The sequence below is a fragment of the Falco punctatus genome (assembly GCF_963210335.1).
Source record: "Falco punctatus genome assembly, chromosome: 5".
Classification (NCBI taxonomy): Eukaryota; Metazoa; Chordata; class Aves; order Falconiformes; family Falconidae; genus Falco; species Falco punctatus.
The window spans coordinates 50,907,703-50,933,330 of NC_137584.1; the positions used below are offsets into that span (position 1 = coordinate 50,907,703).

A 25,628-nucleotide genomic window follows, 5' to 3' on the forward strand; every position below is an offset into this window, starting at 1 on the left:
TACTATCCAAACAGTATTTTACCCAGGAAATTGCAAAGAAATTATAATTGGCAGCCAGGCTTTGAGACACTTTATGTTTAACAAAATAAAGGCTAACAATAAGCAGGAACAGATGTTTGGTACACATTCTCCTCAAAAAAACCTGTGATTATGTATTTTGTAATTTTTAAATTCTTTTAACATGTAGTGGTGACCACAACATATAAATGATAAGAGATTACACTGTGGAGAGCCACATTCCAAATAATTTAATGTTCTTAGTTGTTTCATCAGGTATGTGAATATACATAGAGATTATTGTCACTGTGCAGAATTAGTCTGCTTTAATTTGCATAGTGAAAATATCCACTCCAAAGACACCCTATTTCCATAAAGGATTCACATTTAAAATTTGTATTTTAAGTTTCTGCACTGACTTAACGAAAACTAAGAGACACTTTATTAATGAAACTGGCCACTATCAAAAGCAACTGGTGAAATGCAAGCAGAATTAAACATTCATAAAACATTTAGCACAGAAAAAGTGCAAACAGTGGGAAAATAAATGGGTGAAAATGTTTTGAAAGTTAATTTAACCATTACATACTGTTTCTATTTTGATATACTTCAGAAATAAGTAATTTTCACATCTATTTTGCTCTTACAAATAACTGAAAAGTGTTATCAGTTTATACACAGAACAGTATGCTTTAGCAGTTTAACAAATGAAGTTTTGTACGATATCTGTGGATCTATACCTTAGAAACAGGATAACATTTATAAAATTCAGAAACAATATGACAGCTCTGGTTTGATTGTTTAGTTGTTTTTAGTAAAGATACACATAATGAAATGAGCGAATGGAGCTTTTCTCAGAATAGGTTAAGATGTGATCTATGTGCTCTGCTTAGTAGTGTTCTGTTAGTTCATGGAGAGGCTAGCTTGCATCTGCTCACAGTGGTGGTGTCTGTTTTTAAAGAGCTCTAAACAAGAAAGGTTTGGATGCCCCTCATATTTCTTACTGAAGAGCTAGAACTTTTAAATTTAGACAGGTCTAAGTGCATTAAACAGAAGGCAGTAAAAGGTACGATTTGGGAGGGTCGAAACAACCTGTTCTGATAAATGTTCATTTTGGTAAGTGAGTGTCCTTGGAAATCACCTTTTATTTAACAGTCGAGCAGGTAATTTCCAAGGAACCCTGTATAGGACAGTCAGGTAGCCAGAAGAACACAGGGAGTAACTAAAAACATGAGGAAAAGGGGGGATTGGTGAGAAAGCAGCAGGGAATCCCAGCTAAAAAGAGTAAGCCATAAACCTGTTTTGAAAACCACATTATTATAGGGGGAGAAGGGGCTGTCTCACAATCAGGTGTTTGTTTTGAAGTCGAATTCATTTACCAGCAATCCATTTCCAACTCCTATCTAATTTCCAAGAGAGGATAAACTGGCAAAGGTATCATAACTACAGGACAGATTTAAAAGGAGGACTGTGGGTAGCTGTAAAGAAATGCATGGTTCTGGCCCAAAGGTGACAACGCCTTCTCAGAGAGTAGCTGTATTCCAAACAATAATCTACACTACAGAGGAAAGAAAAAAAAAAAAGTATTTTATTAAATAAGTCAAACAAATAGTAAGGTCCAATAAAAATAACAGTAGGAGAAGCAGAAAAGAAAAATCAGAAGGTGGCCCACCACAAATGGAACATTAAACAGTGAAGCTGTGCTTCTGGTGGGGTGCTCCCTGAAGAACTGTGTACAGCACCATTTCGGTCTTGGCCCAGCACTCTGCTCTTTTTAAAAGAAAAAAAGACATACCGAAGCTTTCTCCTTCCATTCCGATAGGCCCAGGCTGAGGAGTCTCTCCATTCTTCAAGCAGTTATGAATGTACGCTGCCTTCCACCTGGCGTACTTCCTGTGCTGCGCGTTCTGGGGAAGGGAAAAGGCCAGCCACTTTAACCACTCGGGGCTGAGAATTCATGCGCTTGAGACAGAAATATAAACGGGTTTTCCACCCTGAGAAGAGATTATAAAACTAAACTGCTTTCTCTGCTACCATTTGACACCCCTTTACAAGATAAACAATATATGTGAAATTAATTGAATTAAAAAAAAATACATACATAAAAAGAATAGCTCTAACAGTATCTCAGGAAAAAAGGAAAATGTGGGGATTTTCAATTAGTTCAGCACATCAGGAAAAGGAAGTAAATTATACCAGGACCATATAGTGTGAAAGACAGAACACACTGCGTAGTTATTACTAATGTGAAATAATAAAGAAAACTTCCTAACTCCATAAACTTACATGATTATTTACTTTAGATTTAAATATCTGAAACTTAAAATACCACTCCTGCTGATCAGTAATATAAACTCTTCCCTAATTTCATCATTTTAAAATTTAAAAATGCATTTAAAAGCATAAAATCCGAAAGGCTGCTGTAGTTGCAGATTAATGTGTGTGGGTTGTGTGTGATATTCAAGGACATAAAATATTTTGATTTAATATCTTCACAGCACAGCTAAACATCAGATGAAGGACTTTAGCAATACATAAACTACCTCCAAAGCAAGGGGTTATGATAACAATGACTTTTCTAGTTCAGTTATTAGAAAAAATATTAATACTTATCAAAAAATTAATTACTATATTGCCAATCAATATGATTTTTTGCCAACTCTCGTTTTCTGAAATGGTGTCAATATGAAGCAATAGCAGTGAAAGTGAATCTGCTGCTTGCCTGTCTGATTCTATTTCCACAGTAACAGTTCGAAACTGAAAACATGTGGTAGTAACTTCAGTATTTAAAGAAAACCAATGTGTTTTTTTCACTATTTTCAGTTTCTGGGGAAAAGGAATCGAGGAAAAGTATTTCACCTGGGTTTTCATAAATTCGTCTTTTCACAAAACGAGTGACTGAAATGTATGTCAGAATCTCAACGTTTTGAGATTTTCCATTTCATTTTTTAAAATATACTTTAGAGGTCTTAGGTACAACTTTAATATGTCAAAACATGAAATTAAGCTTGGCCACTTTCTATTTCCTGAGAGTATTACAATAGCCCCTTTTTAATCCAGGAAGAGTTCAGTTCTCAATTGTTATGACAAATCTTACTGATTATGCAAAGCAATTATTTTGTCAAAAGTTTTAAGAGATATAACAGTCCTGACAGTTATGAGGTAATATATTTCAAGGAAGAAGGCTGAATATAAACAGAGACAAGAAATGTGGAAGGATGAATGGAATAATTTGGCCAAGTGAACAACTGAGGTAGATCACGTTTCACATCAACATTATCACCTGCAAGATACCGGTGAAGTCAAATTTCCACAGCAACAAGTACAGGTAAAAGTGGTTTGGAAACTGAGGTAGACAGAATACTCTCTCTTTAAAAGTCCTGAATGAAATTACATCCAAACTTTTTGAGAATGAATTTAATTCAATGAAACTGAAATTAAATTAAATGAAATTCAAAAGTGTACTGCAGAAAGTCTGCTGCACTGTTGTCTAGAAGAGGGCAGGGAATGACAGTGACAGGTAAGTCTAGCAAGCTCTCTTGCCCAAATTTAATGGGATGCTCACACAGCCCAGGAGAAAGATACAGTCCTTCATTTTCACAAATAAAACGTCCTCCAGAAAAAAGCCTATCATGATGACAGATTTATTAAAATGCATTCATTATACCTCAGAAAAGACAAGTACAATTGGAAAGCATGGCTTTCTGTAAATACTTTTCTTTATTAATCATTTCTGTCCAGGTAATGTTACAGATTAAATCCTTTTATCATTCACAAACAGAAGCCACAAAATGCAGAAATACATATCCAGAGTATGGCACCTTTAGACACGAACACTTCACAAGATGTAACAGCCTGCACATCTTCCCTTTAATACCACAACTATTTCTTGATAAAGCGTGAAGATGCTGGTGCATTGGGTGTCCATGCCCAGGTGCTAGCAACAGAGGGTGGCACCTGTGAGGAGAGGCCAGGGCTGCCCTGTGCTGGACACAGCCAGCTCCAGCAGACCCACTGCAGGACACAGCCGAGTGCCTCAGCAGGCTGGTGGTGCCCCTGGAAAAGCATATTTAAGAATGGGCAAACCCTCCCCACACCACAACTCTGGACACAGATGAGAAGGAAACAAAGTGTTTGATGTGTGTCATTCTGCATCCCAGCTGCAAAGCTTATCACTCCAGAACGGAGAACCTAAATTCTGTTGCTTTCAGTTTGTTTTTAATATGCACTGCTGCCTCTTTTTGGAAGGCTGCCCTACTGCATGAACATTACTACCGAGGTAAATGAAAATGACACTACTATCACATGGCTTCTTCCTGATCTGATTAAGCTGTCTTGTAAATCATGTCTTCCAGAAAATCCTTTTGCCTGTTCAGATACTGAGGGATGGAACATCCACTGTTTCCTGTGACACAATTCATTCATACTACCCAATAATCAACCACTTGCCAGTTAAAAATATACATAGTATTTACAATACCCATTCTCTGATTTTAGGTGTCAAGTATCTGCTTTCTATGCCTTCTACTGTTGATTTAAAAGCCTTTAATAGCTGATATTCCACACATGTGAATTACATACTGAAAAGGCACACAGGGGTCTGAATATAGATATCATACTATATAATCGGGTGTCAGGCTTAGCTTACTTCAGGCTAACACAAACTTCTGCAAGTCTGAGACAGTCACATGTCATACTCATCCCATCATTCCTTCACCTGACACTAGATAAGGAAACTGTTGAAACTTAATAAAGCTAGCCAGAAATGCAAACCTTTTAGTGTATTTCTTGTACAGTCTCTTTTAACACCTTCACTGATTAAACAAAATGAGATAATTCTGTTTCTTTCCTTTCCGCATCAACAAGAACAAAACTCCACATTCAGTAGTAAACATACCACTGCTAGCATTCCACATTAACATTTATAGTTATATATATCCAAGTAGGATTACTTCAGGACTTCTGAGGAGTCACCAAATCACTGTCCTGTGCACTGGATTCCTAGGGTCTAAGATGACAGTCTTCTCAGTCCAATTCAATGTGCATTCACTCTGGCTTTAGGAACAGTTACTATTTGATATCATAAAGGATGCCAAGGAGCATAGCAGCCAGCTTTAAGAGAACACATGAAAGAGCAATCTTACTTGCACCTCTTGATAGATGAAGATTGGTATAGTCTCAGGCTATAGGAGATGTAGAACCTTGCAAGAACACTAGGACAAGTGTTCTTGGGCAAGACCTATCTTTATCGGTACTTACATTCCTATATGTCATAGTATACTAAGAAGTGCACCGCTATCAAAACCATTCTTTTACCTTCCTTCCAACATTTAAAAATTAGCCATGGCAACTGCTTTTTAAACTGAGCAAATATGCCTGCATGTTAGGCACATTTATCAGGTCGGGGATTTACATACAGGATGTTGAGCCTGCGAATTCCAAGCAGGGCATGGATTAGTCTGGGACCAACACAACCACAAGCTTGTTATGGGCCTGCAAAGCAGCAGAACTTCAGGTTTTTAAAGCACTTTTACTTGTGTAAGCATGGAAGCCTATAACACTCAAGCATGTGAGAAAAAAATATTTGTAGATTACCTCTGCGGATTTAGGTGTCCTGAGACATATTCAGCACTTACTGACTTTGTCTCAGATTGCTTAGCATTGCTGCTGTTTCTTATTTGTTTTTCCAGGTATTTCAGCCTTTGTTTAAAAAGATTTGAAATTTGTCTTCATGAGTCAGTAGCAGCTTTCTCTGTTTTTTTTTTTCTTTGCCAGAAGTTATCAACTATACCATTACATTTTCAAACTGAGCTTCTCATTCATTTAATTTAGCAAGGAAACATCCGCTTTAATTTTCAGAACAAGGAATACTTTATTAAGAGTACCTGTTCCTCTGTATCAGAGATTAATTCTTCTGTGGGGCATGAATAACAGAGAGCAGCTGACCATGCACCTAATAGAAAAGTTGCTTTTTTCAAATCGGACCAAGTGGTTATTCTGGTGTGCCTTAATAAAAATAATCATGATCTTGTTCAGCCAGTTCTGGAATACTTGTTTGATTAAAAGATTACCTGCCATAAAGAGCACTGCGTTAGTTACTTTAGCAGATAACTTTTTGAATTAAAACATTCATGTCCTAATGGCCACATAGCAAGCCATTTTTTATTAAGTAAATGTACATTCTTCCAACTTAACATATCACCTTTCAAAAGTGGGGTTTGTTGCAAATTCAGAAATATCTAACTAAAATTGTATACCATTTCACTTCAGTTAGTAGCACTAAAGATCCTGCTTGCAGAGTGAAAAAAACGGAGGTGGAAAAAGCCAGGAACCTTGCTTCATTTTTCCCTATAATCATTCCTACTTCTTCAATGTAAGGCTATGAGTTCCACAGTAATAATCAGACTCTGAATTTCTGATGGATACTTAAGTCATGAAGCATCTTCTAACAGATAACAGCTGTCTAATATTCACTTACCTCTTCAGAGAGCTCCCCAAATACTGTTAGAACATCTATCAGGAGACTTGCAGTATAAAAGGACTTTATCATGTTTCTGTAAAAAACAAAACATTTCACTAACTTGGTATTGTTAGTCTCTCAGGATCACATTTTATAGGGTGGCATTTTAGATCATACTGGCTTATATTCAAGACAATCATTACTATTTTTTTCTTTTAATCTAATGTTAGAGAACTTACTTCACAATGTTTAAATTTAGCAATATATTGACTAGTCTCCTGACTACTATGTGGAAAGTTTTCAGTATTTTTTAAAGCTGGTCATGTGTTCTGCACTTAGTTTCTAGTTTGGAATGTTCAATATAGGACATAGGACATCCTGCATTACCTTAGAGAAAGCCATCAACATGCAGTAGTTACTGCTGTAAATCAAACCACATAATGTATCATCACAACTATTTTAATATCACTGTAGAGTAGAAAATAACATGCTGGATGTCAAGCTCAGTATCAGCCTGGGATTTTAGAAGGCTTGCCAGTAGGTGAGCAACCTCTTAAAGAGTAAAGGAGGATACCAATTAATGTGTGAAGTTAGAGGCATACAAGTAGTAACAAACAGAGTTTTCTGAAAGAGAAATTAATGCATTAAAGCCCAATTCTTGTTTTCAGTCAAAACAGAGAGAGTTTGGATATTCAAATTACATGACCAGTACCTTAATTCAGATAAAAAACCCAAAGATTTTCACCTACTTATGAAATTGCCCAGCTCTGTCTTCATTGTCTGCATACAAAAACATTTTCAAAGCGTAATTCTCGACATGAGCAGAACCAACAATTTCCTGAGTAATTGCTTCATTATCACCAAATTGCTTTTTCATCTGGAAAAAGTTAAAGAAATATATTAATTACCTTATAAGACCTTAGCAATTCTGCAATCTAATTCAAACACAAGGAAAAGCTGCTGATTTAGACAAAGCCAAGTACAATTTAAAAAAGAAAATACATACAATTCAATTATTTTACAAATCTCCAGCTTCTAACATGAACACTAAAAGCAGCATGCTAAAGCGGATGCACATTCTTTTGAAGAAAGAATATTATGAATAAGTAGCACTGAAAATTGTCTTCAATCACAAAATACTTAAAAAAAACCCAACCAAACACCAAAAAAATCTGTTAAAAATAAACTACAATATTGTGAAGGAGGAGCTACAGATATTTTCCTCCTTGCTATCTGAAAGACCAAGCACTCTGAAGCCTCTGTCAGGATTCAACACAGTTCAATTCATAAAGTAATGCACGCTTTGTAAATGCACTGTAGGTGAGAGTGATCATGTATGTTTTGTCTTGTAAGGTTACTTCACAGCAGTTCATTACATCTTCCAAAGCGTCTGAGCCCTACCTTGACCAGTCTAGTGACCTATGGATTTACTGGAATTTTCAATGTAAGCAGTGTATTTGCAATTCAAAGACCTCTTTTCAAAGAGGTTAGAGTACAAGAATCCTCAAGTTTCCCAATAAAAATCAGTAAAGCAAATAACCCTCTAACAGTTACAACAGGTGGATTTAGAGCTTCTGAATAGGGTTACTGTTCACACATAAGGAAATCTCAGGTTATCCTCAGAGAACAAAAACAGGAACACTGCATGATACTAACCTGCAGCCTTTATTTTGCCAAAAGATTTAAAAGCAATCTCTGAATGGCAGTTATTTTTCACTGTGCATGTGAAGAAAATCTAATCATGCAGGCTGCACTTCCATATTTTTTAGATTGCTGCCAAGTCTTTAATACATAGCATGCTTCCAGAAAAGTTACTTGATACTAGCAGTGAAATATAAACTTTCCAAATAGAACTTTAAATCTGAAGACTTTTGTCAAACTCATAACTCTACATAGTTTTCAAAAAGTATTTGTTTTACAAAGTGTAACTGTTTTTCTTGTGAGTGTACTGCAATTTGTAAGTTGCAAGATACATAACGGAAGTGAAATTGAGGCTGAGGAAGAAAATTATCTGTTTATATATACGATTTCACCAGCCTATATATACCTTACACTCAGATGACAACTGATCTGATCTTCAATGGAGATGATTTCAAATGCACAAATGACACACAAGCTTCTAAAAATATTAAACAAGTTGTTTACTTTTGAAATTACCCTTCACAGAATCTGTGACTCAGTACTGCAGTATTGATGTTTTAAATGGTGATTTATAACTTCAACCTAACAGATTCGGTTTAATTTTAGTAAAAGCTTTTCAATGAAAGAGTTACCTACTGGAAAACAACACAATCATATGTAAAAGTATTTCTGACAGAAACACGCATCTTGGGATACAAAATTCACTGTATTTAATTAATTCTCATATTGGGAATATTATGAAGTTTCTTGCAAAGAACACATCTGGTAATTTCCAGATATATCTACACTGTTTTATGTTTTGCTACTATAAAGTTCAGGATTGTCTGTCTTAACCTTTAATGTAATCAGTTGTGGCAACACACAGAAAGCTGTGAGAAACATCTAGCACAGGCTGCAGCACCCCTTTGTGCTCCCTGCTGGTTACGGGCACACTGGAAATGGCTGCTATTAAATCACCGCAGAAGTCCAACTTGTCAATACGCCCAAGCTTCCTCGCCATAATGCCATATTAGATCTACTTAAAAGTGCTCTCTCCATCCTTCCACCACTTGGCTATCTAGAAGGAACTTCGACACCTAAGCACAAGATGTCACACAATCTTACCAGCAATTGAAAGATGAAACCATGGGGTTTTACTCTTTTTCTAGTCTTTCCAAATTTGAAACAAAAGGGGTAGCTGCAGATTAGTTCCTGCAGTACCACAAGGGATCAGAAAAAAATTAAAAATCCTTAGGAAATGAAGAGCAAAATCTTCTGGAGTTTTAATCTCATGTCTCCGGCCACATCTTTTCCCTTTTGAACATGAAAACCAGACCCATTAAGAATGTCAAAATTTGATGAGATAACACACCGAGAAGTCACTGTACACTGGATTTTCCATTGCTAAAAATCAGAGACAAAACATAGCAAGCAGCACAAGGTATGAAAAAAAAAAAAAAAGACAAATGGTTCATGTTTCATTGTTTTTCTGAATAACTGGAGGCTGTTGCACTACTGAACACAAAAAGAACTGCTACTTCATTTTTCAGCTTTACTTTCTGCTTCCAAAGAAGCCCTTATATCTTAAAATTCACACACTACTTCCTTCCAGACTATTGAAAACTACTGCAGATGAATATAAACAGCTCCTGGAACTTAAACTGACCATCTGTAAAATTACTTTATCTTTCTTTGTTTAACTGTTACTTTATTTAAGGTTGTTTGCTAATACTATCAGGTCTACTCAAAAGAACATGGCATAGCTATCTCTTACACACACAGATAGGACTGCTTACAAAAATTCATAGTATAAGAAGCCCAATCTCTAACAGAGGAGATGATCAAAAGTATCTTTATCTTTTAGGGAATGTTTTAAAAAACTCCCTGGGTACAACAGTTTAGATCAAAAATTTCAAAAGCACCCAAGAACTAGACTAGCCTCTTGCAGACTTCAAGGAATCAAAGACAAATAAATAATAATAAAAAAAAAAGTCTTCTAGAACACCTCTATTTATTTTGTAATGAATTACAATTCCTTATGAGAATATGTATAAATATTGTAATTCATATTGTCTAAACAAATCTTATGGCAAATGTCTGCTATATAAAATTCCTGTTATGTTTGTGCTTGCATACGTACATATAAACATACATACACACATAAAATTTTATTTCCTTTCAATCCTTCTGCCATTTATTACATATAATTTAAATTCATACAGTATACCTGCATACAGAAATAGTTGCATCAATGACTGATGACAGAGAAAAAACGGTATTTGCAGAAGCTTAAATAAAAATTAAAGCATCATGAATCATTTTAGAGGAGAGCAATAAATTGTACTTACAGCTTCCAACTGATCCATAAGTTTTGATAAAAATTTACGGCATTCTGGGGTTTTACTATCAATCTTCATCCCTGTTTGCATTGCATACAGGCGACCTTTGAAGGTGACAAAACACATAAAAAACCCAAGAAGTTATTATCTAAGGCAAAACCCACAAGCAAACAAAGCAATGCCCCCTCAACACATCAGAGAGACAAATTCATCTCATGGTTTAACAATATACTACTGCAGTACTAGCAAGCAATGACAGTGAAATCTAGATATATTCAGTCTTACAGAGATATTAGGGCATATTTTTCTAAGACTTATGCTTTATTTTTTTCAGTGAGTATTCCTGCTGATTTCAGACTGATGTTTGTATCACCATTATGCAGTATTAAGTGCTTTTGTAAATAATCACCACCCATGTTTGCAAGCCTCTCAAATAGAAGCTTCAAGTTGGGTTTTATCTCTAATGATAATTTTCACGACTTACATATATGTATAGGGTGTATGGATATATCTCAAAAATAGAACTTAATGTAGCAGGAACCAGTTAGTTTTAAAACTCCACTTTAACAGAATTAAGCATCTATTTAACAGAATTAAGCATCTAATATATAACATCAAAAGACACAAGACACAAACCTCATCTTTAAATCAGACCAGACTTTATTAAGCTTTCCCTGCAAGTAGTCATTTTTTCATATGACCTTGAAAATGAATTGTTAACATCTTCTGATTAAAAATTAACTTTTTACTACCAAAAACTATGAAATTTAAACATGCACATATGGTAGAACTTTATGTGTCTCAGGAAATTATGGGGGAAAATTAAGCAACTTATTTACTGGGATTCACACACAGAGAAGGGAAAATGGACAGTAACATTCAGTAACACAATGCAGAACTTTTTTCACAAAGTAGCCATTTCACTAATTCTCACTCTTGACCCTCAAGGGAGTCCTACAAAACAGTTTCAAATGTAGAGCTTAAGAACTAAAAGCTGTAACTCTACCAAATATTATAATGAGCTAGTTATTATGGCATACCCCAATGTACTTCTTCCTGCAGGATACAGAGTTCTGCAAGAGATCCTTACTTCCCTCATAGCCTGACCATCTCTCTCCTTCCAAGCATCTCTTCATGTACCAGAGATAGCCTTTTCCCTTCAAATTATCTCAGTAAATACAAATATAATACAGGTATTTTCAAACTGCACTTATCCTGATGTGTGCGGAATTAAGCTACTGAAAAGCATGTCTGTCTTCCATCTATCATCATCAGGCTGTCTAAGAAAATCAGATCTCTCTCTACAAACCTTACCTAGGTTCTACTGGTGAGCATCATATATTAATTTATATGGAATTTTAAAGTAATATTTAATGTTTCATATACAATTGATAATTCAAACCAGACAAAATATACATTCCATATTTGGGACTGCAAAGCTGACAAATTTTTTGAACATTAAGCTGTTGAGTTGTCCAGCCATTTAAAGATTAAAAAAAAAAAAAAAAAAAAGTACTTGTGCCCTCCAGTGCCTCTCTATTTCTACGATTTATAAAACAAGCCAGCACCTTTGTGTTCAAGTTTTCACTAAAGAATAACCAAGTAAAAGTCTACTCTGAGCAAAATTTCAGGAATTAATAAAGGCTATAACCAACTACAACAACTGACCACGACAAATGAAAGACAGCAATTTTAACAAGAATTGCTGTGTAGGTTCTACGCTATGTAGGTTTCATCAAGTGACAACATTTAATATTAAGATAATTACTGATACATCCTTTTAAGCTCACCTTATTTATAAGGTGTAAATGACTGATTAGTTCATATTAAAAATTATGAAACCTGCACGTGTAAAGTCGAAAGATAGAGATTTGTATCTAAGGCACTCAAATTAGTTCAGTTCTACTGCCAATTAAAATACCATAACCACATGATGAGGGGCTAACACTTCCAGTCTTCAACTAAACTGATTTTTAAGGACATACATGATTGTAAACTTCCCTGAACACATTTCATGGTATAATTTAATAATGAAAAACTTAGGAATTAACATAATGGATGCTAGACCTATGGCCATCTGGATCAGTTATTTCTTTTGTAAAGACACAAATATCAGATATTTTCAGAAGAAAGTAAATTAATTTTATATTGATATGAGTTAGGGTGATTTAAATTCAGAATACCCTTGGTCATTACTAGATACAGATTTATCTTACTTGCTGAAGTATGTACCTTCATCTCTCTCCATAATTCATATACATAAAAAGAACTTTGTTTCCATATAAGTGGAAACTTTGCAAATGTCTTTAGTCTTGAGTATCAGTTTAATCATTAGATCTGCTTATTTGTAACTGTTATGAACACCACTTTCCTGCTAACAAAAGACTCTGGGACGAAGGTACCCAAGAGTCCTCAGGTCATTCAAGATTGAAGGACTATTACCCAAAGTGTACACAGACCGTTGAGAAAACATCAAGGAGCTCTAGCAGCAGCAGCTCTGCAGGTATTAAGAACAGAGACATCCTACAAACTATTAATGTCACCTGAGCTGTGTTCCACCTGTCACAACTATTAAATCTGTGTACCACACAATTTACAATATGAGACAGCACATCTAGCCATGAAACCCTGATTTGTATCAACATCTATATAAACTAGAAAGACTTCTTGCAAGATCTTAACTAGTAAAAGGTCAAAGTACACTTAAGTTACCCTAACAAGAGAGTCTACTGCAATCTTTAAGAACTTTCAAAGTTCAGAATTTTTGCATACTCACTTCTTCAGATACAGTAATATGTTTGAAAGGAGTACTGCATAACAAAACCTGCCCAGAGGCAGGCCTCTGATGAGGCAGGCAGTTGTTGAGGTAAGGGCAAAAGCTATTCCTTCTTTCTGAAATAACTGGTGATTTCAGTATGTTTGTGAAAGAGTACGTTTGTGAAAACTTCGAACTGACAAAGCATCACTACCTAGCACCATTCAGTACTGAAAGGGAGTCTTGACTCAAGTACCTTGATACAATAAACCGATTGTGATGAAGTATGAAGCAACCTGCAGGTCAGAAAATACAAACCATACCTTACCAGCCAAAATCTCCTGGAACATCAGTTCCAATTGATGAACTGAGCATAGAGAAGGACAGTATGCTCTCCACAGTTTGAAACTCACCTGTGACAAACAAAATGTTAAGTACATTTAGGCAGACCTACTGCTTTACTCAGTGCTGCCCTAGTCACAAGTGGGGCTTGGGGGTTGAGAACTTATCATTAAACTTATCAAGCAGACAGCAAGTGAATTGTTGAAAAACTGAGAGAACTAGGGATTTCTCTGACAGAAACAGAATAGGAAGAAAAGGAAACACTTTGGTATTTGCCTCTACAGACACTAGTGAAATAAAAAACCACATTCTTTTAATGTTTTGAAATGTTGGTTTTGAAATTATCTGTATAAAAAGTAGTCTGGAAGTAAATCTGAAAGCAGTTAAGTAATCAATACCCAGTACCAACACAGGCCAGGCAGAGAACAGACTGAGAGCAACCCTGAGGAGAAGGACTTGGGGGTGCTGGTAGATGAAAAGCTCAACATGGACGGACAACGTGCACTTGCAGTGCAGAAAGCCAACTGAATCCTGGGCTGTATCAAAATAATTGTGGCCAGCATGCTGAGGGAGTTGATTCTCCCTGCCTTTACTTTGCTCTTGTGAGACCCCACCTGGAGTACTGCGTTCAGCTCTGAGGCCCCCAACATAAGGAAATAGACCTAGTGGAGTGAGTCCAGGGGAGGGCCACAAAGATGACCAAAGGGCTGGAGCACCTCTCCTATGACAACAGGCCAAGACAGTTTGGGTTGTTCAGCCGGGAGAAGAGAAGGCTCCGGGGTGACCTTACAGTGGCCTTTCAGTAAAGTGGGCTTATAAGAAAGACAAATCTGGTCTACTGGAAGGTGTCCCTGCCCATGGCAGGGGGGTTGGAACTAGATGATCTTTAAGGTCCCTTCCAACCCAAAATGATTCTATGATTCCATGAATCCCTTGCCTTATTACTGACATCACGAAAAAGTGTCTACTAGTTCTACTCTGCATTTTTGAGTATTATTATTACATCTTATTTCTAGGGCAAAGAATCTCAATTTGTTTCCAAACACATATTTTTCCATGTCTGCATCTTCTGTTATCCTTCCCTCTGATCTTTCTGACTTTGAAATGTCCCAAGTGCTCTGCATGAAGGCTAACTGTAAGACCATGTTGGTTTGTGTTGGTTTTGATACTGCTACCTTTGCCAATTAAGGTGTCAGAAGTCTCTTAAGTATCTTTTGTTCCTTGTGTAGTTTATCACACAAATATTACATATGGTAAGGATACACGACAGTAACTGAAAGATACACTTTGATCTAATGAAGGAAATCTGTCCTTTTCCTGTCTCAGTTGCAGCAAATGGGCAAATAGTTCATTATTGTCTTTTCAGTAGCAATGAGCAAAACAATTTTCTCTGTTAATATCATCAGTGAAAATTTAAACTGGCAATTAATGGCCAAAGGACTGTCCTCCCTGTTTATGTTGACTGGTAATTACGTAGCAAAGAACTCAAAAGCAGAAGGCCAAGGTTTACCATTTCCAACATTTCTGCAGAAAAAGCCAAATGTAACATGAGTTCAGTTTTTTCCCCCTATACCTGAAAAAAGACAGAATAATTGTTTACATTCCTTTAAATACAGCTGTTCTGGTTTCTGCAATATTGCAAAAGCAGTGGAATGTATTACTACCATGCTTGCTAAGTCACAAAAAAAAAAAAAATTGCTTTAATGTAAGTGCTTCAATTTCTTTCTAGTAAGTAGAAATTAATCTCCCAAACAGTACGGATACCACAGAAAGAAATCCTGTTAAGTGTTTGGTATTACAGTTGTATTATTTCACCTTTTAAAAATACTACACGAGATGCCATTTTACATCAAAATTATTTCAGTTTTCTCTTCAGAACTTCTCTCTATACATTGAAAAATGTTTAAAGTGCACGTCCCTAATAACCACAGTAATGTAATGTAAAATTAAACAACTAGACTTACAGGAGCCATTTGCTTGCTAACTTCTGATAAAAAATTTCCTCTGTAAAAAGCCAAGCTGCTGAAAATTCTGATATAATAAGACAACTAAACCCATACATTGTAGCTGCAAAAGTTTTCAAGTTTTTAAAGCCTAAATGAAGTATTTGAAGAATCTTGGAAAAAAGTGACCTGTAATTCTCATTTCTTTGCACTATTCGTGATGAAGATCTGTAATACCTGAAACCAAATAAATGAATGCAATTATTGGTTCTTCTTAAACTTGTTTTATGCACTTGGCTTCATAACAGATGTATTTTTTTGCCTCCTTTATCCAAATAAAGTAGCAAAAAAGATTTTTGTGTGGCCAACAGTAGTATAAGCATAAGGAGGTAAAGAAGACTACATAGAGTTAACATCTAAATATTAATTAATATTATAAGTAGAGCTAAAGTAACTTGTAATCTTTTATGCACGAAAGCAGAATTGTTTTGCCAATTATTAACTAAAAAAAGAGTTTGCTCTCAGTTTACAGACAGGACATTTATCTTCAAATTCATAAAGAGTTGGCAAGTAATCATACTCAGAAAAATGTTTTGCCAAGACAACTACAAAATTTATGTCTTGATTTGTTGCCCTTAATTCTTGTTCAGCAAACACTTCAGTGTGGGTGTGCTGGATGGAACTATACAGTGAGCTTTACAGAAATTTCTCTGCTTTTATTTATGTCACGTAATACCATGTTATTTTTCCTTTGCTAATAATACACAGCACAATTTCAGAGTGAGTATTTTGTCTTTAGTACAAGCCAGGCATTAATTCCTAATACACAGTAAGTTATTCCAGATTTATGTTTGGATAACAACTGAAACTCCCCGCACTCCCATTTTAAAGTAACTCCATGCCAAGTGAAAATACTGGAGAAAAACAGTTCCAGCCAGCAAGCATGCACAATAGGTTGATTCTATCTTCTAAATTCTGTCCTACTATCCATCTTTCTTTTTCCAGGTCTAACAGGATCAAAAGATTACAGTTCTTCCCCTCCCTCCCTTTAATTCCCTAGTGTAGAAAAAAAAAAAAAAATACTAGGAACTGGAATATTTTTTACATTTGATAGTAACAAATGGACATTAAATAGTAAGAAAAAACATTGCCATAACTTTGGCCATATTTTGACTTTAACTTAACCTCTGACTGAGTGATGAAAACTTTTTCAGGATGTAATTTATTATTCATTCATATTCTACACCTTCCTCTTTGCTGTGTCCCATCATTGAAACAAAAATGTTTGTTTACTGCTTGGTACAGGAAGACAACAGCTTGAATACAAAGGTGGGAAGCAAGGGACTCAAAAACATTAAATTGGATTGTACTCAAACTACTGCAAATGTATTTTTTTAAAGAATGCACCTGCAAAGAAAAATAAAATTACTCTTGCTTTTATGAACGTTAATGTATCATACTTCATCAATGTAATTCCTGCATGCAGATCATGAATACATGGTAATTTTACATGGCCAAGTACAAGTTGTCTGAATTAAAAGACTTTTTAAAAAGTGATTTAATAGCACCGACAAACTTCGAAGGGCCTTCTACTTCCTCTTCATTATACGATGTTTAAGGAAACTGGCAAAAACCAAGGTAAATATTAGGCTGGCACCATCAGTTAAAAATCTGAAACATTCCAGAGAAAACAAAATCACTTTTTAATATTTATTTTCAAGTAAAACTAGGGCAAGGAAAAGTGCAAGAAAAAAAAAAATTCTTCGGCAAATATAGGGAGAAGGAAGACTACGGGCAAATTTAATTAAGAAACTAAAAAAAAAAAAAAAAAGCATAGTATCATGACTCCTTCTTCCCTCAGATTCTTTTAGATATTCTAAATCCTACAGAGGAAAATGGATTGATTACACTTATTTCAAGGTTATGTTACATGATAGACAAACATAGTCAGGTCAAAACTATCTCAAGTAAAATGTCTCTTACTTAAAATTACTGAAAGTTATAGTAAACTGCATTATAATTCACTGTTATTTGAAGAACAGCAACTTGTGAACAATCAAGACGTGTTTTGCAATTACAAACAAGAGCAGTAATTACGACATTTTGATGACAAAACAAGTAATCTAGTAATATCTATCATGAATCCTAGGAAATGACTCTGTATTCTACACTGCCATTCTTCAGGTTGATATAAGGACCAATTTTGGTCTTGTAAAATTTGAGTAAGAGATACGTGGCATTCATAAGTTTCTAAACTACTGCTTCTTTCAAAGCTTATCTTTATAGTTTAGTAAAGAAAATGAAGTATTTCTAATTAAAACAGAAAAACTACCTGAACTGTAGGATTTATAGCAATTGAGATCTCAAGAAGGCAAAAGGAGAAGGCAGCTACTCTGGATTAAACAGCGTGTAGTGATTACAGCACAGATTTGAAGCACTTCTTTGGAACACCCTCCAGTTTTAACTAAACTGGAAGAAACCTATCTCAAACTACTCTGTGCGGTAAATCAAAGGACCCTAGACGAGCACAAGCTTCCAAAGTGCACTCCTGACCCTAACTGCTAATAGCATGCAGGGCTGCATTAGGAAAAGCATGGCCATCAGATTGAGGGAGGTGATCTTTCCCTTCTATGCAGCACTGAAATACTGGGTCCCAGTTCTGGGCTCCCAGTGCAAGAGACACAGGAAAGGCCACAAAGCTAGTAAAGTGCTAGGAACATCTATCATACCAGAAGACACAGAGAGCTGAGGCTGTTTAGTCTTGAAAAGAGAATGCTTAAAGGGTCTTATCAATTGCATAAATATCTGATGTGGGGAAGGGGGCAGTGGGGAGTGAAGACAAAGCCAGACCCTTCTCTGGTGCCCAGCGACAGGACAAGAGGCCACGAGCACAGAATGAAATACAGGAAATCCCATTTAAACCTAAGAAAAATCTTCTACTGTAAGGATAATCACACATTGGAACAGGTTGCTCCCAGCAGCTGTGGTGTCTCCATCCTTGGGGATATTCAAAACCTGCCTGGACACAGTCTTGACCAACCTGCACTAGTGACCATGCTTTGAGCAGGGGATTGGACTAGCTGACATACAAAGTTCCCTTTGACCTCAACAGTTCTGTGATTCTGCAAATTAGAATGCTGATATTGATGCATTCCTTCTTCAGAAGCAGCAGCAAACCTCAGACAGGAAAAGACAGTTCTTAATTCTACTTCCAGCATCTCAAGTTGAATAAAGATCCACCAAAAAACAATGAACCGTAAAGTGGGAAAAATGCATGTTAGTATATTTACACAGTACAACTGAACTTTATACCACATACCTCAGAAATAAAGTTTCAGTCTCTGAAGTACACTTGCTCTATTCTATGTTCTCATTCCTATCTGTCAGAGCAGATTATAAACTGAGAAATATTTTTAGTTTATATACTCGTAGCTCAACCAAGCTCAACCAAAGTAAGTCTCACAGTACACTATGAAATGGATATCTACTACTAAAATATTTGACCATTTCAATTAACTCATCCTGAGTAAAGAACAGATTAAATCTATTCTTCAGTATGTAATCTCTAATAATAGACTTTGAATCATTTACAGTATTAGCATCACACAAAACAGTTTTCTGCCACCAGTAAGATGAGAATATGGAAAACTTACTTTTACAAATGCATTATACAAAACTAATACAGAAAATTAATATTTGAACTTGAAAACCAGGAATTTGATCTTATTAGATAAGAAATGTTATAGGAACATTATTTAATGCATTTCAATTTTACAATGTCCCAGCTAAATGAAGTCAGTATCTGCAGAACATCTGCAGTGAAATACAGTAAAGACCAGTTACTTTTATCTCCACTAATACTTCTGAATTACATGCATGCTCTAAATTAGTCATTCAAAGTGCATCAAGATACAATAAAAAGTTGAATAAATTAAAAGCTCAATTAAAATATTTGTCTGTTATTTCCTCTGCCTTGAGGAAAGGTCAGTGAAAAATTAACAGTATTCCAACTGTAAAATTACACAGTAGCTATTATTTCCCAAGTTCCAAGTCAGCCCATGAACTCTATTTTTTTGTCTCTCTCTTTTTAATTAACAAAAAAAAAAAAAGAAAAAAAGTCTTATAATTGGTATGCAGCGAGAACCTTGTTTCATGGATGTCTGACTAAACTTGAAAGTAAAAAACCAGTCACATTTAACAGATGAGTATTTCTCTTAAAAGCTGAATGACTTTTGATTCAAGAGGTTGTCAACCGGTTGTGGGAAAAAAATCCCACCAAGTCTTTTGCTTTTCTCTCCTGCTTGATCCCACAAAAACAGAAATGTTAACACAACAGTAAGATCCTTTGGAAGGATTTCTCTGGTGCTTTTGCTATCTCAAGAACTTGGGAATTGTAGATTTTCTTCATACCTTTTTTAAACAGATAAAGTTTACTGATCCCACATGAATGTCTTCTGATTAGCAGGTAAAGCAAAAACTATCGCAGCCCTGCTTTTCAGAAGTTACTAGGATCATGATTTTTCATGCTGAATTCACTGGATATCCAAACACCGCTGCATGTTAGGATATTATGTATCATGAAACATCAGTGCTTTCCTGGCAACTCACTAGCATTCTCTCGATGCTTTTGCATTAGAACAAAAACACAGCCAGTAAGTATGGAAGTATAAAATAAACTACCAATCATCTTTGGAAGGAGTTTAACACTTCTGAAGGGTTGAAACAACAGCTAGTAAGGAAAATCTCGCTTTAAACACTTAAATAGAGGTTGGAAGGCAGAACTCTCTCTCAAACCTTGCAATTTTTCAAAAAAATAACTACCGAGTCAAACTGCCTACGGCCCAGTTAGAGATACAATTTCTTTAGTTATTACAAACGCCAGAGATTTTTTTTTATCAAAGCCTGCCTCCTTGTGTTTGCAGAATAACATCTCAAAGTAGTCAAACAGACTGTAAGGTTTTAACATAAGAAAGTTACTTTATTGACCACCAAACACTTATCTTCCTTTTGCTAGGCACTCAATGTAACATCCTTACTGGTATTCCCTCATACCTACTGAATCAGCTGACCTTTACTGAACCTGAGATAGCTACACACTTAATGACAGTGATTAACAAAATAACATGAAACATGACAAAAGGTACCACATGGGGAGGTAATCATTTCGAAAGAAGGTAGTAGATCACCACAGCACTGAATGCTTGCATTAACCATAAAGTAATCTTTTTAAAAGGAAAATTATTTTGAGATCATGTCCTGTATGACTTAAAATAAAACTTGGTTTCTTCATTTCTCTACAGTCTATGGTCTAAGTAGAACAAATTTTACAGCCAAGTACATTTACGGTACATACTGTCCAGAAGCAAATATATTTTTGTTGCTTCAATCAATTATGTTCATCTACAAACAGTGGCTAGGGCTAAAAAAAGTAACAGTTTACAAACAAATACAAAGTGACACATCATATGCTGCTTTGAATTTGAGTATCTAAAAATGGAGTTCATCATGAAGGCTTTGTAAGGAATACATAGGACTACCAGAAATAAAACCTTTTTTTAAAATTTTTGAAGTATTTCTAGCAAGTATAACAAAAAGCATCTGTGATGTGTTATGGTGCACAAGAGCATCAAAGCTGTTCTTCAACATTTTATTTTTCATGTGGAAAATTATGTGGCAGTTGTATTAATCAACCCTGCTCTAGCTATCCATATCGTGTAAAACAGAGATGAATGTTAATCAAATTACAGTTTCTTTAAATCAACATATGCCAGCAATATCAAAAAAGCAGGAACCCTGCCTTCGCCCCAGCCCACTGTGCCTTGTTCCTTTTCTTTGTCTGTGTGGGAGCACAGCTATTTAAGCGGTAGTGATTTGGCCTGGCTGAAAAATAGTTTATTGTTGGTGTTCATCACACAATTACATCAATGTTTGCTTCTGAAGGAATCAGGGTTGGGAATGAGAGAACAGAGAACTACTACAGTATCTTCTTTAGGTGGCAGTGCACGTATGTACTAGTTTAAGTCTTCGAATGAACCACACCCAAAAACGTAACAGAAAAAAAGTTTGAAATGGTGTATGCAAAATAATATGTGTAAGCACCACTCAAATTCACAGCTTTAAGAGCACACCTCTAGCACCAGTGGATGCTGCTGAGAAACAAAAATATTAACACGAGCAGTAAGTAGCTCCTCCTGACAATTTTATTGCTAAGCTACAGAAAGTAGTATTTTAGGTTGCAAACCAGAGTTCACGTGCTTCTTATATCAAATTAGTTTGTGACACAGCTCTTATTATCAGAAATATACAAGTGGAATTGAACTAAAATGTACATAAATCAAAACCTTGCAAACATATGCCCATAATGAAAACTACTGTGCTGTGGAAACACTAATATTAGAAGCAAAGCTTTTTTCTAGGGATGAACCACTTCTGGCAACATTCCGAAGTCCAAAGCTATAAACACCTTACTCTTTTCTTCAGACTGATAGTTACATCCATCATATGACCAAAATTCAGGTGTGCCCCCTCTGCTGTGCAAGCAGCCTTGTGATGGAACATGCCGCACTGTTCCACCATAGGACCTTTCACCATAGGGTCCCCTCAACTGGCTGCTGTGCCACACCACCCTCCCGGTCCCACCATGTGCGAGGAGGTGCCAGGCACCTGCCTGCAGACGGAGCTGGTGGAGGAGCACCGGAGCTGGTGGAGGAGCACCGGGACAGAGAACACCACATGTTCCAGCACACACACACCCCGTTCTTTCCATAAAATACATTACAGCAAACATATAAAGCTCCTCTGGAACACATTTCAAAGGCTCAAGAAAGACATGCTCACTTTTTTAGTGAAGCTTCTCATGAGAAACACTGCTGTAACTCCACATTAAATCTGTGTTGCTTTCAAATCATTATCTGAAACATATAATGAAATTTCTTTGCATCTCCAGACTTTCTCTTCAAAAAACCCCTGCCTTTTTAGGAAACTTTTTATTATTCACAGCATGCTAGAAGTATACAGATTTTTGTGACAGAAGCAGTATTAATAATTAATACTTTGGGATTCCACATAATTGTTCTAAACCCACAACGTTCAAAATGAATGGTTCATAAATCTTATTTATTTCAAAGCCAGAATTAAAATTTAAAAAACCCAAACAACTACCTATGAAACAGGAATTCTTCATTTTAGTCAATCCAGACAAACTCACACACCATGCAAGGAAGTAAGTGCCATCAGTGCAACACTGGTGAAAATTAATTCTTCTTTGTGTATTTAAAAAAACGAACGGTCCAAGCAAGACCCGTCCTGAAAAAGAGGTGTCACTGCTTTTTATTTTATGTAGTAATGTAATGAGAAAGATATCTCTAGAATATAGTCTCCTCTGTACTCAGTAATGAACCTGATACGCTGAAGTACTCAAATGAAAAAATATGATACACAAATTTTCAGGGTACTTAAGACAGATAATGCAATGGACTTTACAATGATTACACACAGGTTTGTGGGTTTTTTCCTGTACCTTAAGACTTACATTAAGTTTAAGAATGGAGAAGATATTAAGAAAAAAAGATCAGCCACCAAAACATTTATGTTTTATAAAAAAAACAAACTTGTATTTTGTTACCTACACTAAAAATCCAGTATTTTTATTATGTAGGCAGACAGGGTGTTACATCTGATAAAAAACCCCAAAGAAACAAACAAAAAAAACTTGTGGAGCTCGACCTAGCTGGTGCTTCCTGCTACACCAAGTATTTGTCCTGTGTTTTTCCAAGAGACAGCAAGTACTATTGAGAACGTCCAGTGTTCTAACATGTGGCTATCTCACTTCTCTGGTGGCACTTTTCCACATTAGCAAGGTATTCCTGCATAACACATAAAAATTAAAATTATTCTTCTGACATTTGGCTGACAGTTTTTTCAGAGCCTTCTGAAGCCTGAATTTCATGAGTTAATCCTCTAAACTTAAGACTGTCTCACAAATTAATCGGCCAATTATACCTCTTTTATATTTAACTCTTCTTGAAGACAAGCTATTGCCACGTAAACCCCCCAAAATGACCTCCTCACACCTCAATAAAAAGAAAAAACTCAACAACATAAGCATACATTTCTGGTGATATGCTTGTCTTAGAAACTTTCCAAGTGTGGTTAACAACTGTGAGGGAATTTAAGACTGTAGCAAGAGGCTTGCATTTCTTAACTGTGGAAGGCCTTTTAGAAAAGCTCAGACACCACCCTGACGACCATTAACTTAGAAAATTTACATGTTAATTTGATAGATAAACAGCAAGATTATGCTGTGTTTATTTCAATGAAACAAACAAAAAAAGAGCCACCCACTCTCCACCATAGGGAACCCTGAAGAAACGACAAAGCTACAAGGAAAGGAAATTGACACTATTAAAGAGAATTAAAGACTCTCAAACCTAAATTGGTTACTTAAGATACAGGACAGAAAGCAGGTCTTTTCAGGAGAAAAACTCTGAAAACACTCTCGAATGTTAGTTTTTTGCGATACTTATGAGGACTGCCCCAGCGCAGACAGAAGAGTTGACTTTATACACGTGCGTACATATATGGAGGCTGCTGACACACCCGCGACTATAAAAAGTCTTAACTCTGCAAAAACAGAGCACGTGAAAGGCAGCCTGGGGCTGGCAGCTGAAGCGGCTGACAAAGACTGAGCCCCCAGCACCGCCCCGAGGGTTGGGGTGGGGCTTCCCCCCCCCTTCACCGTACATGCGGCGGGCACTCCGCGCACCCCGACCTGCCCGGCAGACCGAGGGAGCGGCGCGCTCCACCACCGGTGGCCGGCGTGTGGTGGCGGCGGTGGCAGCGCCAGCCGCGGGGGGTGGGGTGGGGTGGGGGGGGCGGCAGGGCGGGGCGGGCCCGGCTCAGGGGCCGGCGGGGCGGGGCGGCGCTGCGGCCGCCTCACTCACAGTAGTACGCCACCACTGGCTCGCGTTTGTCCAGCTCCTGAGCGGTTCGCAGATGGTGCTGGATGCTCTTGAACTGCGGCGGCAGCGGGGGAAGCGCCGTGGCCGCCATCACGCGGGCGGCGGGGCGCAGCGGCAGCAGCTGACGGCCCACAGCAGCTCTCGCTCCCGAGGCTGGCGCCGGCCGCTTCCGCTTCCGGTACGGGACGCTGGGGCGCGTGCGTGGTGGGCGGGCCGCCGCCGGTGGCGCTGCTGCCGGGAAGCGCGCCCCCTGCTGGTCGGGAGGGGGAAGCGGCGGGGCGCCTCACCCGCGCTGTGGCCCGTCGCAGCCGGGCGGACTGGTCCGGCCGCCCGCCCGGCCGCGGGGACGTGCAGCCTCATGCGGCGCCTACGTGGCTGCGTTAGTGTTTGAAACGCGCCCCACAGCCGCCCTGTGGAGGGGCCTGGAGACCTCGGTCCAGCATGGGGATGGTGGCCTGGTCCTGGCCCTTCTCTTCCCCTTTGGCCCATCAGCCCATAGAACCGTGTAGATTTAACCCGTGTAGGCAGATCTGCAAGTAAAGTCGCTTTTCAGATTGCAGAACCTTCCCCTTGTGCCATCCCGAGGCTCACCGGAGGTCTGGGAGGCCCTCGAGCGCTGAAATGCACCTCCGCTCCTGGGCCTCCGCTCCTGGGCCTCCACCCCTCGCCCTGCTGCTGGCAGGGGAAGCCTTGCCCTGCCGTGGCCTGGCTCACAGCACTCCGCTGGACTGGGCTGCTTCCTGGCAGCTCTCAGCAAGTCCGCCAGCCCTGGAAAGTACATCTTCCTGGATCACCGCTTCCCAGATAACGTCTTCGGAACCTCCAGGGATTTCTGTTTTTGCTGAGAGGGGTTAAGAACAGCAAAAGAAATGGGAACTGTTGAAACAAAATGTTTTTAAATGGATCTCAGAAACTGCAATGTAAATTATTTCAGTGTTTGTCAGCTTCTCATTCTGACAACATAGTAAAATGATTTTAACATTTCTTTTAAATGGCCCTGTTGCCACACTTCTTCCTGGTCTCAAAACGGCTCTTTGCAAGACAAAAGAATGTCAGTGCTCCAGGGTGTAAAGGAAGATGCCTGTTGGAGGGAGGCACATGGTAGAAGAGGTAGCTGCATTGTCTAATAGCTATCATGGGAGAGTGCTGAAAAGAGAATGGAAGGGAAATGATGGCTGATCAGAAGAAATGAAGCCAAAAAAGGAACAAAAC

At 37.5% G+C, this 25,628-nt stretch overlaps 1 protein-coding gene across 5 annotated transcripts in view; it reads right to left on the minus strand.

Annotated features, from left to right (window-relative positions):
- Positions 1-24,533, minus strand: part of VTA1 (vesicle trafficking 1) — a 39,925-nt gene extending 15,392 nt beyond the window's left edge. For 2 of the 5 annotated variants that reach the window (XM_080390080.1, XM_080390084.1), the window contains exons 1-6: positions 15,024-15,050; positions 13,500-13,584; positions 10,426-10,520; positions 7,207-7,334; positions 6,476-6,551; positions 1,793-1,904 (exon numbers count right to left, since the gene is read on the minus strand). In XM_080390080.1, the coding sequence (XP_080246206.1) occupies positions 1,793-1,904; positions 6,476-6,551; positions 7,207-7,334; positions 10,426-10,520; positions 13,500-13,584; positions 15,024-15,035 (508 nt within the window). In that variant the 5' untranslated portion in view covers positions 15,036-15,050. Of the gene's footprint in view, positions 1-1,792; positions 1,905-6,475; positions 6,552-7,206; positions 7,335-10,425; positions 10,521-13,499; positions 13,585-15,023; positions 15,051-22,617; positions 22,762-24,398 lie in introns of those variants that run through there. The other 3 variants (XM_080390082.1, XM_080390083.1, XM_080390081.1) reach the window with 3 other exon arrangements.
- Positions 24,534-25,628: the final 1,095 nt, after the last annotated feature.